The sequence below is a fragment of the Calliphora vicina genome, chromosome 2 (genome assembly GCF_958450345.1).
Source record: "Calliphora vicina chromosome 2, idCalVici1.1, whole genome shotgun sequence".
Lineage (NCBI taxonomy): Eukaryota > Metazoa > Arthropoda > Insecta > Diptera > Calliphoridae > Calliphora > Calliphora vicina.
Window position 1 is genome coordinate 122933291 of NC_088781.1, and position 17868 is coordinate 122951158.

At 30.2% G+C, this 17868-nt stretch overlaps 1 protein-coding gene across 1 annotated transcript in view; it reads left to right on the plus strand.

Moving 5' to 3' along the window:
* Window positions 1–17274, plus strand: part of LOC135952185 (discoidin domain-containing receptor 2-like) — a 284912-nt gene extending 267638 nt beyond the window's left edge. The window contains exons 12-13 of the mRNA XM_065502025.1: window positions 16073–16383; window positions 17171–17274. Of these exons, the coding sequence (XP_065358097.1) occupies window positions 16073–16383; window positions 17171–17274 (415 nt within the window). The remainder of the gene's footprint in view (window positions 1–16072; window positions 16384–17170) is intronic.
* Window positions 17275–17868: the final 594 nt, after the last annotated feature.

Sequence of the window (17868 nt, forward strand, 5' to 3'; positions counted from 1 at the left end):
ACTTTTGACTTTCTCATTACGGTGGGATTTTAGCAGATAAAATGTTAAAACAGATAGAATAATTATTACACCATTTCAAGGGGAAAATTAAATAGATTTAGTAAATTTGAAAAATATATATTTTTTATATGTGCATCGAACCATATCCTTTCTAAATTTTATAAACCTTGGTACACAGTTTCTTATTTTATCGAGGTTCAAAATCGTTCAATTTCGATATACATATGGGTGACTTCATGTCAAGTGAACCAACTTTTGAAATCGATTTCCTCCAATCGGGATGAAATTTGCAACAAGGTTAGTTCTATTGGATAGTAATTCAGACACAAGATCGCCCGAGAACTCTATGAATTGGAGGGGGTCAAAACACATGAACAAGCAGGTGTTTTTTCTCATCCATGTAACTTATTACATATTGTTCTTAGCAAAATGTGCCCTAAACAGTTTTGGGCACAATATTTCGAAAAAAAAAATAAAAAAAATTACAGTTTTTTTCCGAAATCAAAAATTGTTTGACTTTTTTTTCAAAATATGACCTTTTTTCTCAAAAGACAGCTTAGATATTTTTCTTGAAGACCTATTTAGTCGATTAGTGGGATGCTAGTTGGATATCTAGTATCAAAATAAAATTTTTCTAACGAAAAACATACAATTTTTACCTTTTTTTCAAAATCAAAAACTTTGTTGACTTTTTTTCAAAATGGACCCATTTTTACTTTTTTTGGCTTAAAAGAAAGCTTGTGGGTTTTCATTGAAGACGTTTTTGGTCGCTTAGTAGGATGCGAGATATCTATCAAAATAAATGTTTTGCAACTGAAGACATGCAATTTTTGGCAAAATCTTATTTTTTTATTTTTGGTTTTTGCTCAACAGAAAGCTTAGATCTATTTCTTTAAGAGCTTGGACATAGTGTTCCAAAATATTCCATTTTAGATTTTTTTTAAAAATTAAAAACTTCCTCTTTTTTTCAAAATCAAAAACTTTTTCTTCTTCCTTTAAGAGCTTTTTTAGAATGCGAGTGGGATATATATCAAAATAAATGTTTTGTAACTGAAGACATACACTTAAGTGGATTGAGATTCATCCAGCAATCCTATCAACTTTCATATCGAATCGTGTTGCAGAGATTCCGGTATTGTCAGACCAAATTATCAGCGACATTTTATTTCAAGAGACAATCCTGATTACATTGTTTCTAGGGGTTGTAATGTTAATGATCTCATAAATGAAAGTAACGAGTGGCCAGAAAATTAAACGTATGCTGTTGAAAAACCAAACTCTGTTATAGAGTAGCTTAACAAAAATTCAACCTATCTTAAATTGATTCGAGTGTTTTCATATAGATATGTTGCTATTTATTAAATTTTGTCGGAAAGGAAAATTAAATACTGCAAATAATTACCCCACAGCAATTGAAATGAATTTATAACTTTTGGAAATAGCTGAAATTATTCATAAATACGAGTAATCCAATGAAATTAAAAATCTTCAAAGTTCAGAAGTCCTGCAATCAAACTTGCAGATACTAAAACCATTTATTCATGATAAGGTAAGTGCAGCAATTTCTTAAGATACGAAATTTCCCTTATTGATGCCTGAATAATTTCACTTTGTGGCGATTTACTTGCGGCACTTACATTTCGAAATCTGCCACTCTGGAACAAAAACAACTAAATGCCAAAGAAGAATGCATTCGAGTTGCTTGCAAATTTTTTGATTGTTTCATGTATAAACCGAAACTGTAATCAAATAATGGGTAATTTGCCTGCTGATAGGCTGAGAGCTTTACTACCATTTGAAATATGTGGCGTAGATTTTTGCGCTCCAATGAATTTGGCTTTGAAAATACGTGGCCGTCCATCCGTAAAAATGTATATCGCAGTATTTATATGTTTTACCTCAAAGGCAGTTCATTTAGAACTAGTTAGGGACTAGTTCATCGGCACGAGAGATATGCTGGCAAAAATATACAGCGACAATGCAAACAACTTCATCGGAGCCAGCAGGGAGCTACGGGAGGCCAGAGGAGAAATGTTGCAGCAGCAGACAGAATTGTTCGCAGCCAACAGAGGAATGGAGTTTATCTTTCTACCTCCCAGGGCTCCTAAGCCAAGAACCTAATGTTGAAAACCTCTCTTGACAGCCGTAATCGAGTCCCTTCTGAACTCTCCTCCAATTTGCCCCATCAACAGCAATCCCAACGACATGTTGCTGCAGGCAGAAATGTTCGCAGCAGTCAGAGGAATGAAGTTTATCCTGGGCCTTCAGGCACGAACTCGGTGGTGCGAGGAGATGCCGACATGCCAGCCATACAGTGGCTAATGGCCCGAGTATTAGCCGTTTTTTTAGGCCAAGACGTCAAAATTCAGGTAACGGAAATGAGGACTAGGAATAGAGTCATAAAACGATCAATCCAGAAGTTAGCTATGCTTCCGGTTGTAAGAAAACTGAAGTCCTTCAATGGGCCCTGCATGTTTAGCCATTTTAATTAATAAAAAAATATCTGTACAAAATTTAAGTTTTTTTACACTCTTAACCCTAACAAGGCTTGGGTAATATTGTATAAAACTGTTATACTATCAAAAATATCTTTCATTATAAATTAATAAACTTCACTTGTTTTTTATACACCAAATAAACAACACGCATTTTAAATCTTTTTTCGCATCGTTTTTCAAAGTGTTTTGATTAAAAAATAATCGGCCCAAAACTTTAAAAAACTCTTACGAAAAAATTAGTAGAAAAAGATTTGATACTTTTTTGAAATCATTGAAACCATATCGTTACATTAAAATACGAATGTCGTATGTAGCAAAATTTAACTTTTCAACAGACGGTTTTGAATGTTTAACATTAAATTTTTTTCAAAATGACCCTATGGATTCTCTCCAGTTTTGGATTGAATATAACTGGAATATTTCGTTTTGATAATCCTAAGTCAAATTTATTGTATTTATAATTACAAAGGCATGGTATTAGCATGTTTGCCTCAGAATATATTTAGTATATGTTACATTTTTTCACAAGTTATTTTCTTTGAACATACGACAAAAATTCCACTGGAAATACATAATTTGATAGAGTAAAATTTTAAATTTCTTAAAAAAATCTAAGTAAAAACCATAAAATCTTTTTAATTTGTTACATAGATAAAACAGATTTGTAATAACAACCGAATTTGTTGCCAATCGAATGACAACACAAGTCATTTGATAAATAAGAATTTCGGTTGAAGCAACCAACCTTGAGTTACCACAACTGTTATATTCGGCCAATATGGCACAATCATTCGACTGGCAACAAATTCGGTTGCTACAACGAATCTGTTTTCTCTGTGTAATTTTATTTTAAAGAAGTTATCCGGTATCTCTCCAACTATGCGTCGCAAATTTTCTTTTTTAACAGTTTTATAAATCGATTCATTCTTGGCAAGCATCAGTCTATAGCCGACTTGATAAATATTTGTATTATTATATTTAATATATTTTATTTTACTGAATGGAATGCATTTAAAATTCCTTGTGTCTGCTTTTAACGTAAAATTTTGAAATCATATCTATCCATATGTGCCAATGCCGTTTGACTTGGAATTTCTAAATCTTTTAAATACTTCTTTTAAGAATTTTATCAAACCAAATAGTTACTTCGTCTATTATTATTTTGTTTACTTTTTCATTAAAAGAAAATAATAAAATTGTATGACGAACAACAATTGTATTTTCAATATGAAAAATCATAATTTAGCATACAAAAAAAGACGATAAAATTTTGTAACTTACGATGAAATGCATATTGAATATCTTGGTAGTTAACAGTTTTTAATACAACTGCTGACACCATTAGAAAGAGCTTGCTAAGTGTACTATAAATTTGTAATAATCTCAAAATCGAAAAATTTCACATACGACAATCGTATTTTGATGTAACGATATGTAACTTTTTAACCAGTAACGTGTAAATCGTATTAGTGTCTTATAAAAAAATAAAAAATATAAATTTGGTACCTTGTGGAAATTCGAACACTAAACGGGAGAAAATATTTGCTTAAAAATTATTCATTGAATTTTGATAAAATTTTAAGTATTTGTTCCTGTAGTTATACAAACATTGACCAACATTGTTTTATTTAGAATTCGAAAGCGAAGCTGTTAATTGGGCCAAATCAGGTTAAACAGTTTGGTACTTTTTTTAAATATATTTTTACATCAACACATATTTGGGTAGTTTGAGGCATGTCTTTTGTAATTTTATTTTGAAATTTTAAAAGCCGTTCAAAAGAGAAAAGGAAAATTGGTACTTTTTCTTATAATGGTACTTTTTTGATATATTAAATTGTTTAAGTTATATACATATCAGTTAACTGTTGTGCTTCAGAGTAAAGTAAGAATGTACGGTAATGGGCATACATATAGTTGTTAAGTAAGATTCATTAAATTTATAAAAACTCAGGTCATTTATTTACCTACTGTAAAAACTGTTTAATTTAAAACTTTTTCCAACCACATATTTCCCACTTGAAAGAGGCACCAGTGTTTAAAGTTGTCAATAATGCATTTGACATTTTTGAAATGTTTCCAAAAGTCATTCCGTCTGTATATTTTCCTACGATTTTAAAATACAGCTCTAAGGTATATAATCATGTTAATTATTACTTTTGCACATGTCTCTCTCACACTCACTCACTCTCCCTCGCTGTGTCTGTTAGTATTTGAGGGTGTATATGTAAATATATATATTAGGGTGGATGTGATATTAAAGTTTTAGGATTTTCGATGCTGCTAAGGTCGAATATTCTCGGTAATCAAAAAACCATATGCTAGAAATTTAATTGAAATTAAGTATACGAGTTTTGGGTTAAAGTAGCAAGGCCATATTCATAAACAAATTTTAAATTTCATCAAAGTTTTAAAATCATTTTGTATGTAAATTTTGCTTTAAAACATTGTATAAATTTAAAATTTTTTTATGAATACGGGGGACAATATATAAAAAAAATTAGATTTCATATTTCATTTAATCATAGATGTTTAAACATAACAAAATATGGTATCGTTAACTTATGTGACTTAAAACTCGAAACTTCCAATAGAATGTGCAACCTTTAAATGTCATCCTATGTTGCTCAAATTTACAATATTTTATTTTTATATGACGGAGAACAATTTTGGAACTTGAGAGATTTTAAAATCGAGAAAGTGCAAAATACGGGTCATCCTAATATACCCAAGTGCATATGTATTTTTAAATAAAACTTTTTTTTTGCATTTGTTCAGACATTTAAGTGTAATAATTTTTAATGTTTGTCCATGTCCTGTTTGTTAACAAACTCTCGAAGGTATTTTTGTGCAAATAAACCGGACAAAACTTCTAACTACCCGCACAAACATTCAACTCATAGTAGTAGTAGTTGCTGATAATAATAATGTGTTGTGGTTATTTTTTTTAGTTTTAAAAAGTCACTTATACAAACTCATGTATTTACATAGATTTGTTTATTTCTATGTATATGTAAATAATAGTTTGTATGTGTAGTGTAAATGTGAATATAAATGCAAATGTTGTGTAAGCAAGTATTTGTAGTTGCTTGAATAATTTAGCTTGATGTTGGTTTTGCAAATGAAAAGTGTCTGGTTTGTTAATTAAATATTTAAATGCATTGATGTTAATGTGACTTTAATAAGCTTTACTAATTATTTTCCATAGAAAATAAAAACGTAAAATCATAAAATTGAAATAGGTTATTAATTATTAAACGGAAGAGAAAAGTACTCTAAAGGAAAAAAATAATATTGTAAAATGTAGGAAACTATTTTTTTTTAATACAAGAGATTTTAAAATATGTAAATTCACAACAAATACTGCTTACAAAAAATTAATATCTATAATGAAGGAATGACGATTAGTTCAACAATCTGGAGAGTCTTAAACAACATATTTTGTCTCTAGATCTGTGGACGCTGATAACACTTATTCCATGAAAAATCAAGAGCAATCCATGGCGGTTCAGTCTTTCCAAAATCACCATTCTCCAACTCACATTAAGTACTGAGTCCAAAGATTTATAAAACTTCAGAATATTTTTAAGATAAGGAAAACTCCTCTGCATTATCTTATAAACACGATCATATGACCAATAAAGATAATACCGGAAAAATTATTATTTATTAATATTTCAAAGAACACTGACAGTTATTTTTTTAACTATATCAAGTCCAGGTGCTATGCAATGAGCAGTATATCCAATATATCACATTCAGATATTCAATTAGATGACACATTCTGTTGCCTGATGGCTCAGATAGATTGTTTCGTATATATTCACAAATTATGCTACAGTAATTATTGAGGGGGGTACAGTAACACAATAACATCCCATTATCATCGAAATGTTTTCACTGTATGTGGGCCACAATTTCCTTGCAGTTTTATATGTTTCCATGTTGCGCCCTCAATTATCAGCACTTAGAAAGTGATGTCTATATCTGAGTCTTCTTGCTCGTATGCCTGCTCTCTAACGTGGTAGTCCTCATGTGCAGGGAACCAAACTGGAGTGAAGTTAGAGATACGAGTAGTCTTGACACTGTCTGACCATGGTAGTTGTCTGGCCTTGCTAGTTGAGTGATATAAGTGCTTCCGTTCAGATATAATACTTATGAAAGATATTGGTTGGAATAAGATATGTGAGAATTAATTGGACTATCTAGCCCAGTATGGTAGAACGGTGTTCATGGGGGATTCAGCACTAACAATTCTGAAAAGGGCTCCAAGCTTCAGCGGAAAACATTTCTTAATACACTTTATTTAGAGGGTGGGCACAACTTAAAACCACGCCCAATGACATTCGAAGAAGAGATATCATAACACTCATGGGTGACTTCAACGCGAATATAGGAACTGACAACATCAGCACATATGTCTAGAAATACACAATTTATGGCCAAAACTCAAATCTTGCGATAACATTTTTGGTACTGCAATGTTGAAGTAAACACTTGAAATATACTTATATCGACTTCTGTTTTTTGAAAACAAAATAATGAAACAAAAATAAAATATTTTTCAAAAAAAAAAATATATATATATTCCTATCATGTTGGTACTATGCTTATCCAACAGATTTTTTAGTTAAGTAAAGAAAATAATAAAATATTTCTTATTTAGATTGTAGTTGATGATATATATTTTATATGTCAAATGTTAAATCTTAAAATTTTCTGATGTGCAGATATATTTTATTCATTATTAATTTTTATTTTTTTATTTTTATACAGACTTCAGTTAAGAATAAAACAAAATGTACAAGTGTTGAAGAAATTATCAAATAGCGAACTTAGATCAATATGTTAGGAATTATTTGCAATCAATATATTTTGCCATAACTTGCCATTTCATTAAAAATAGCAATTTCTTAAGATTCTTTTTGCTTCAAAAATTTTATTTATATTCATTCAAACTTCGACTTTAATTAAGAATAAAACAAAATGTTTAAAAATGTTGAAAAATATATAGAAACCCGAAATTAGGCAAATATGTTTGGAAATTTTTGCAATCAAATTATTTTATCATAACTTGCCCGTTTTGTTAATAATGGACACTAAAGTAAATTTTTACTTAAAATATTTGGTTTGAATTTTTATATAGACTTTAAATAAGAATAAAACAAAATGGTTACTAGTGTTGAGAAAAATATAAAAAACCGAAATTTGATCAATATATTGGGAATTATTTGCAATCAATTTATTTTATCATAGCTTGCACGTTTTGATAAAAATTGCACTTTTTATAATGGCTAACTTTTTCTAAAAAATATAGTTTGAATTTTTATACAGAAATGAATATAAAACAAAATGGTTAAAAGTGTTGAGAAAAACCCAAAATATTTATTCAGACTTTAAACAAAGATAAAACAATATGGTTAAAAGTGTTGAGAAAAGTATATAAACCCGAAATTAGAGCAATACGGTGGAAAATATTTGCAATTAATTTACTTTAACATAACTTGCCCGTTTTATGAAAAATTAAACATTTTTAAGCAAATTATTACTCAAAAAATATATTTTTTTGGTCATAAACATTTTTTGGTTAAAATTTGTAATACAGACTTTAATTAAGAATAAAACATTGAAGCAGAAACAAAAGAAATTAATCTAGTTTTAGAGTGTGAAATATTAGCACATTAATAATAAATTATTTAAATAAAATTTTTTTTTTCAAAATTTTTATTGGTCACAAAAGGGTTAAAAAGTGCTAACATTTATTTCAACCTCTCACTTATTAGTATTCATTTAATTTTCAACGTAAAAAATAAAGTATATGGTTTTGACAAAAAAAAACTATACTCTAGTCCAGTGGTGCCCGAAATCACAATTCCCTAGCACGCGTAATAGGGCAAGAAAATTCTGCTGACGTTACTTTGATACACATACACTATAAGCTTACTTGTGAGTTTTCTTATAATGATCATGTGTTTGTTGCTTTGCTTTCATCTCAGAGAACAAAATCAAATCAAATTCTCCGCTGTTCTTATAATGATCATGTGTTTGTTGCTTTGATTTCTTCTCACAGAACAAAATCAAATCAAATTCTCCGCTGTTTTACCAACACAACCAAAGCTTTGATGGTATGTGTTCGGGCACCACTGCTCTAGACCTATGTGCATTGGAACGCATGGCCGGAACTATCCGGAATAAACAGCTTTAACTCTACTTGAAAAAAGGAAATATTTTATTTTATCTTTGTGTAGGTCATACTGGAAATGTGAAAAAAATGTATGGCGGTCGTAAAAATGCGCAAAATGTTTTTGATTTACCTTAAAGTGAACACTTGACGGATTAACCCAAATATAGTTTTACAGCGGAACTATGCGGAATAAACAGCTTTAACTCTACTTGAAAAAAGGAAATATTTTATTTTTTCCAATTTCTGATTTTCTCACAAAAAATAGTTTTTTTAATAGTTACAATGGAAATAATTAAATGAAAATTGTTGCATATTTCCTTGAAATAGAGCTTAATAATAATAGGTCTGTTCATTTACTTTCCCAGTAAATACTTGCAACGAGAGAATAAAATCAAAATTTACAAAATTACTCTCTTAAATTCTCAAAAATAGTAAAAAGTAAATGAACGGTTTTCCAGTAACAATTGTTTTATACACACAATTTTCTTATTTTATTCCTTTTAAAATGTATAAATACTCACATTTTCTTTAATTTTATTGAAATTTCTTTTGTTTTGGCATTTTTTCACCACAAAAATAACTATTACGAGTTTAAAATTGAACTTGTAATAGTTTGCAACGAGAGAACACTATCTAAAATTTATACCCTTTTAATTTCTTCTCTACTTGCAAGTTTTTGATTTAATGAACGCTTTTCCAGTAACAATTGTTACTAACTAGTAACAACTTTTTGTTATTGAACAAGCTAAAAAATACACTTCTCTTTGAAGTCTTAATGTACCTGTTGACAACAACTGACTTTAAAGGTTAGTTGTTCCTAATCGGAGCTAAAAACCAAAAAAACAAAACATGAATTACAGTTCCCTATTGTATTGAGAAGCTCATTAAATGATCAGAAGGAATGTTGCCAGAAATTTATTTTTTAATTTTGTCCAGCTAGATTTGTGATTTACTACAGTGTGGGCTGTGGAGTTAGAATCAACAATGAAGGAGAACTACGCCAGACATTTCAGCTCGTCATAGCTGGCTTCATCTTTCCGCATAAGGAGATACACAAACATATGTGGACATAACCTAATGATAGACGATAAACTTTCTCACCAATCGAAAGTGCACTACTAACAACCAATAATGCACAGACCCAAAGATAGAGAGAACTTGAAAACAACAGCAATGCAAAAAATATCCTAAGAATATCAAGAAGTCCCCCAGTATAAGTGAGATAAAGGAGGACGTAGGGAAGTTTAGACAGAAGGAACACCATCTGAAAATCTTCGGGTTGTTATCAAAATTGGGATTAGGAAAGGCAACCACCAACTTGGAAGAATGGCATCATCGTTAAGTTACCGAAAAGTGGCGACTTGAAAGATTGCACCACGTGAAAGGTATTACTCAGCTTAACACCATATGCAAGATACTATCAGTATAATACAATGAAGGATTCAAATTAAAAATGGGGAACAATCTACGAGATGAAAAGGCAGGTTTCCGGCCAATCAAAAGCTGCCAAACAGAATGCCAACACTCTACGCATTATAATAGAACAATCCCTAGAATCGCGTACTTCCCTGTACATACTGTTGGTAGATTTCAAGAAAGCCTTCGGTATCATCAGACGAACTACCATAATGAAAGCATTGGGAATAAAAGGAGTATCAGAAACATGGATCTCTGGAACCCTTCCAACGAGGAACCAATGCTAACAAAAATAAAATGTAGGAAATGGAGGTATCGGCCATACTATCAGAAAAAATCCTGACGGCGCTATAGTGGAACCCTCAAGGCTGGCCAAGGAATACATGGAGAAGCATGATACTCCGAGAACTAGGACAGTGCATTCTCACATGTGAAGACGCGAAAAGATGGAGATGTTTTGTGGAAGCCATATCCTCCTAAAAGGGGTAGTGGAGGAAAATAAAAAAAAGTTAGTGGGTGTATGACTTAAAAAAGCGTGATTTACAATTAGTGGCGTATTTTATGGGTACATATTTTTGAAGGGTACATATCTGTCTTTTGAACATTGAACACTAGTGTAAACAATAAAGTTTTTGTTGCATCCAAAAAATGTTCCGAATTTTGTACCAAGGAATTGACATATGTGGGAAGTTTTCTTTATTTTTAAATTTGAAAAAAAAGTTCCGCGAAAGCACATCGGTTGCTCACCGAAGCTTATAGTGAGAGATGGTTTGTTTGGTTCAGAAGTCGTGATTTGAAACGGAAGACAAATATCGCCCAGGTCAGCGAATAAATTTAGAAGACCAAAAATTGGAAGCATTACTCCATGAGGATGGTTGTCAAAGTCAACAGGAGCTTGCAAGATCATTCAGAACTACTCAGTCAGCAATTTCAAAACATTTGCAAGCTGCAGGATTCACCCAAAGACGGGAAAATTGGGTACCATGCGAATTGAAGCCGAGAGACCTTGAAAGATGATTTTGTATGTCTCAAAAGCATGAACGCTATAAAATAAAATCATTTTTGCACCCATTCATTACCTGTGATGAAAAATGGATACATTACGATAACCCGAGCAATACCTGTTAAAAAAAATGTATTTAGAAAAAAGTGGTTCGGATGTTTTGCTTCATTTGCCTTATAGTCCACACATTGCCCCGTCCGCCTACTATTTGTCTCGACCCATGCAGTACGCTTTACTTTGGAACAGAGTATCCGATATCAAAGATGAGCAGTCCTTGCGGTATCCATATGTTGCCAGAAATATGGGAAAAGTTCATAGCTAACAAAGGCCAATACTTTGATTAAATTGATACTGTACAAATACTTCAAAATAAAAGCTAAACATTTAAAAAAAAATACTTACTAATTTTTAAGTTACCCACCAAATAAAAAAGTCATAAATTTTCAAATCTGTCAGTCGAGGTTGGTGATGTTGTATTATAAATCACTTTTAAAACTTGCTCTTCAAACAAAATTCCCATTAGAAATATTGCATATACAGAAACCTCTGTCTTCCAACATATTTGGCGATCTGTTCAAAATTTAATGCTAAGTTTCTGTCACATAGTAATATGAATTTATAAACCAATGACAAATATCAAATATTTCTAGTCGCCTTTCCTTTGATTTCATGTTAAACAATTCCAACTCTTAACCGCATGCATCTATATTTAAATATTTTGTTCTTGTTTAACAAAACTCTTTTTTATATAATTTAACCAAAAACTTCTCATTTGTTTAACAAAGACACATCACATCAACCTGTAATAAACTATTTTACCGAAAAACCACAGAAAAACTTTGTCAATAAACTCAAACGTTTATATAAAGTAAACAAAAAAATAAATAAATATAATAAAAACTAAAAATAACTTAAATGTCATCAACAAATCACAAATAACTCAATAAAACTATTCAAATGTTAACAAATCATAAAAAAACGAAGATAACAATAAAATAATGACAGCAAAAAAAAAAACTTTAAATAACAATAAACATATTTGAGCTATTTTTGTCAAAATGATATGATGTAATGTCATGATATGAAAACTGAAGATATAAAGTAGGTATTTAAGGATTTTGGGAGCGCTACGAAACAAGTTTTTCGTATTCGGTTCTGCACTCTTTCTACACAGGCTTTAATAGGTTTAAAATCCTAAATATATCAAGCTAATTTTTCAAATGTGTAAAACATGACTTGTAATTTTGAATTTTTTGCTGGTAAATCAGCATTATTTATTTAACTGTGATATTATTAATGTCTTAGCTTTTAAAAATCATCAACATGTTTATAATCGTTTATCTATATCAAGAGATATCAGCTGTTTGTTAAAAATACTCCTTAATTAATATTAATCATACGCCACAGGTTACTAGAAAACTTAAAATAAATATAACTGCTAAAGTTGTACTAGGATCTACTTGAAACTTAATAGAACAGCAGCTAGACCTTACAAATGTTTTCTACAGAAATGTAAATTTTATATATAGAGGGCGCTACACTGGCTCAAAGTTGACAATTAGCGAGGTAAACATATGAGGTAAACATATGAACTTCATATCTTTAACTAATTTGATACATATTACTGCAGTAATTTTTCTAAAAAGTTAATTATTATAAAGAATTTAGGACCATTATTTATTCCTCTCACTTAATGTTACATTATGTCTGTCAATTCCAGTAGACCTACACATTTAGCTCTATTATCCATCATAATAAAAACCACTACTATATGTTTAACTATTTACAACTTATATCAAAAATAAAACCTCAGATTTCTTAAACATTTATTTTGGTTTTCAAATAAACTCTTAAAAACTAAACCAAAAATGTCATAAAAAAAATAATCGAATATTTCAACCTAGCAAATGATATCCTGGATGGGCAGGATATCATCAACATACCCACTACTACAAAAGAAACAGAACAGTTTTTGATGATGGCACACAAAAACCACAATACCTTAAAACAATTAAGAAGTTTTTCTCTATATATGTACATGATGATGAGTTGTTGCCAAGTATGAGGCGAAATACTTGTAATACGAAAATGAAAAATAATAAAAGGAGGATAAAAAAAAGTCCAAAAGAACACTAAAGAAAACAATTGTTAAAGTTTTTCGGGATAAAACAACAATGGCAACTAACCACATATACTTTTATGCACAGCCATACATTATGAATATTTGAAGAGTTTTTAGTTGAGTTGGGATGATGACTTCAGTTGTATGAAGAAATATTTACAATAAATAAAAAAAAGAAGTATATGTACAGATAGTACACCAACTTTTAACTGTCTGTTAGTAATCAAAAATTCCATTAAAATTTTATTTCTTTTTATGTTTTTTTCGTTGGTTATTTTAATTTTTACATAAACCACAAAATTTTTAGCATACTTTCAGGCAAATATTCCTGTTTGTGTGCCTGGGTACTACTCGTGTGTTCGTTTAAATGTTTATTGTATATAAATATGATAAAGGTTGAAAGGTAGCAGTGGTTTTTTTGGCTGCAAATTATATTAATTGAAATAGAGATTTTTTTGTTCGGTATATTATTTTTATTTTAGCGGAATTTCATTAAAATGATTTTGATTGACATTTAAAATTTATATCATAGTTGTTTTTGAAGTAGCTGTTAACGTTATTTTAATTAAATGTAGGTATTTTTGTATATAACATTTAATATGTCTGAATTATGGCCACAAATATTTTATTAAATTTGAAAGGTTTAAAGCAAATAATTGCTCAAAATTAAAACATTTCCTAGAAATAGGCTATTGGATTTGATTTATGTTACTGTCCCATAAGTCGTATCAAAATTCTTATTGTCTAAAGCAACTATTAGAATTATCTAATTTTTTTCTATGTCCTAGAGACATTCGAAAATCGAAAAAGTGGAAAGTGCGGGCCAATCTAGTATATATAACATTAAAGTTATGAGCTATAATGCTACGTATACAATGATGGTGTACTCCAATCTGCAGTAAACTATATTCCTTTATCTTTTGTATTTATTTGATTTCAAATTTCTTTTTATTCCACTCCAGAGTAGAACAATGCCTACTCCAGAGTGTAGATTAGCTGGAGTTAGCATTTAAATGTTATCATTAACATGACTTATATTAATAATTACACTGTCCAACAGCATTTTTGGAACGAATGATTCGCAAATAGAACCTAATGAAAAAGCGTAGAAAGTAAAACTTGGCTTACTTAAGTGGACCTAGTCGCCTCCAGACTTATCCAAACTTTACCAATTAAAAAAAAATTTTTGGTTTTAGCAAAAAATTCTAAAAAGGCAAAGCACCGATCCTCGAAAAGGCTCCATGCATATATAGTCCTATATCTTATATAAAGATGTACAAAGTTATTTTACTATCACACAGTAAATAAAACTCAGTTTTTGGAACACATTTTCCCCGTATTAGGAATTTTGGTATTTGAAAATAAAAAGTGTTAAAGATTATAATTCCATTGCTTTAAGGACATTTGGATCTACACTATTTCCAAATTCTGTTATAATCCCTTTAACCGTTAAAATTTTACATTAATTAAAATTTTATATTTTTGTTCATGGAAAATCCCAATATTCAAATTTTTTAGTTTCTAAGATAAATGAAGTCCGAAAAATTCATAAAATTATTTCATTCTACTAAACTGTTAATCTTCAAGTCCTAAGGTTTTCACCAATACCAACTACTACTTATTCAAAAAGCTTATATTTGTTCATCAGGAGCTCCACAAACCTTGCTCCCTTTTGAAAAATTTTAACGTTTTTTAATATATTCCATGCAAAATGTGTTTTTTGAAAAAACGTAAAAAATACTGCCATTTTTAAATGTTCCAACTTTGGATGCGTGTAACTTTTTATAGGGACGACATAACTGTTAACAAGTTATTTTTATAGTATTCGAACCACATTAGGCCCGACATATCTAAAAAACTAAAAAAAGATGGAACAAATTTAAAAAAAAGTAAATAAATAAACCTAAATAACTCTTGACCTAAAAGTGCTAATCTACATATGTATATATATTTTTTGTAGATCTTCTCTAGGACTATTTATATTTTAAATATCAGCTCATTCGGATAATAAATCGATTTTTTGTGATTTTTTTAAAAAATGTGAGACCCAAGGTGGCGTGCAATTTTGCTAATTAAGCGCAAAGTGCTTTATCTACATCTTTGGTATCTTTGGTGGTCCCCAATGAAATTTTCCGGCAAAAATTTTCGTCGAATGTTTGAATCCTTAAATGTCCTTTTTAAAAGGACTTTATTTGATTTTCTCAAATAAAGGGTCAAATTGACCCCTAAAGAGAGGAGCTAAAGGGTTAAGATATTCCACAAAAATGACCGCCATAAAATTCCACAATATAACTCTGACAATAAGAATTCTCTCAGATATTAACATACAACATTTTTTTCAGTTAGTATAATGTTACCTTCGATCAAAAAATTAAAACTTTGACCCACTGTAAAAAAAAATTCAGACCAGCTGGATTATAAGTTTATTCTACAAATATGATTTACTCAACATGTCCTTTCAGAATTATAGGGTCCCTGTTCTGTTCCAATCAAAAAGTCTCAATTTTTTGGACAGTGTTATTAAATGACAGATTTTGTCAACAAATTTATGAGGTTTAAAGCCAATAATTTGATCGAGTTTAAAATAACGCCTAGAATTAGTCGTTATGAAACCAGCAGAGGGTTTAGAATACTAAAATCAAATTCTTTTCCAAAAGTATGATTTAAAAACTGCTATAAATTAAAGTTTTGTTACATTTAATATCTCTCTTTTTCAGGCATTTCTATTCAATTTAAAACTCAGCCTAACTAGGCAACACTTTTTAATACACAACTTATTATTAGTAACACTCATAAATTTCACTTTTTAATTAACCGTTATTGTTATCCTTTCTCTTTCCCTCCCATTGCAGCACCAATTTAGTAGCTGTTGCAACATTGCGGCCCGGTGCTGTCGATCATATGCGCAAAGAATTTCGCCTGAAAGCCAAACAATTATCGCGTCTAAAAGATGCAAATGTGGCGCCTTTGGTAGGCGCCTGTCTGCGTGATGAGCCCATTTGTATGGTTTTGGATTACAGTAATTGTCTGGGTGATTTAAATCAATTCCTGCAAGAGCATATATCTGAAACTAATGCGGCGCTACAACAGCAGAGTATGATGAAATATCAAACGTTAAGGTGGGTGCAAAAACTAGCAAAACAAAAGAGAAATTTTGTAAACGAACTACATGGAAAAAAAGAAACAAAAAAACGCATTACATTTTATCACTTTTCTATACTTTATTTTATGTTGTTTTTTATTTTTGGAAAATGATTTCAAAACTAAAGAAAAATTGCGTTTTTTTCTTTCCATTTTTTTTTATGTTCGACTGCAAAACTTTTCATTTCATTTTATGTATTTCCGTTTTCTTATGTTTCTGTTGCTCCCTTTTTTGCTCTTTTTGTGTATTTTTACACGCTTTATCTTGTTTCCGGTAACGTCTACAAAACGACAACGTCCATAATGATGATGACGATGCTGGCAATGACGCCACATTGGATTGCATATTGCAAATGCTACAAATGCTACAACTACTGCTGTTTTTGGTTTTTATTTTGCTTTATGGTGGCTGGTGTTGGTTGCTGTTTTTAAAATTTCCGGTCTCGTGTTGATTTCATTTATGCTGCTGCCTGTACTAACACACACTAATATACACGCATACATTTCAAAAATTGCTTTAACGGATGTACAAACTTTGTTAACTTGTTGTGCTGCTTCATCTACTTCTATTTTTGCCAACTTCTCCTTCTTGCTCTGGCTCATGTTTATTTTTTTATTTGTATTAAATGTCTGCTAATGTTGGCTGATATTGTTGCATTTTTGGTTATTTTCAAATCCCTTAACATCCATATGATATTTTATTATCCTCTTGGCTCTTATATTACTTCTACTGCTTTCTTTATTTCATTCTTTCCTACTCCTACTCCTTGTCTTCATTGTTTGTATATCTGTGTATTTGCTATTTCTTATTTACAGTTATGGCTGCCTGGTATATATCGCCACACAAATTGCATCGGGCATGAAATATTTGGAACAAATGAATTTTGTTCATCGAGATTTAGCAACAAGGTAAGTTTGTATTTTCTTTTCTTATATTTATTTATAATACGTGCACAACTTGTACAAAGTTTTTTTTTACATTTCCTGTCTTAAGGACAACATCCTTTTAAAGAGTCTTGGAAGTCATTGACTTCCTAAAAGTATTTTGTGTAGAATTTACAAACTATTTAGATAAGTTAAATATAAATATATAAACATAAATATTAAATACAAATAAAAATGCCAGTTCCATGATATCTAAATAATTGTGGGACGAAATAAATTATATGGAAATCAGTCGAAAATATATGGCAAAAGGCTTATAAACTGTGATCGCTTACATTGTCAAACCTAAATCGATTTTTCATATGAAAATGAACTTAAACATAAACCTCTATAACTCGGTAAATAAAGGTCAAAATGGAAAAAGGACAATAATCAGGGATCACTTAATGTTCAGTCAATTGTAAATTGTTGCCTCTAATTGATTATTTATATAAATTTCAGTAATTAATTTTTAAAATTTCCCAAAAAGTATAAAATTGACGGAAGCAATGTTTTAAATATTACCAAAATTGGCTTGATAATTTCGAATAATATGTGTTTTCCCGTTGTACCCCTTTTTGTC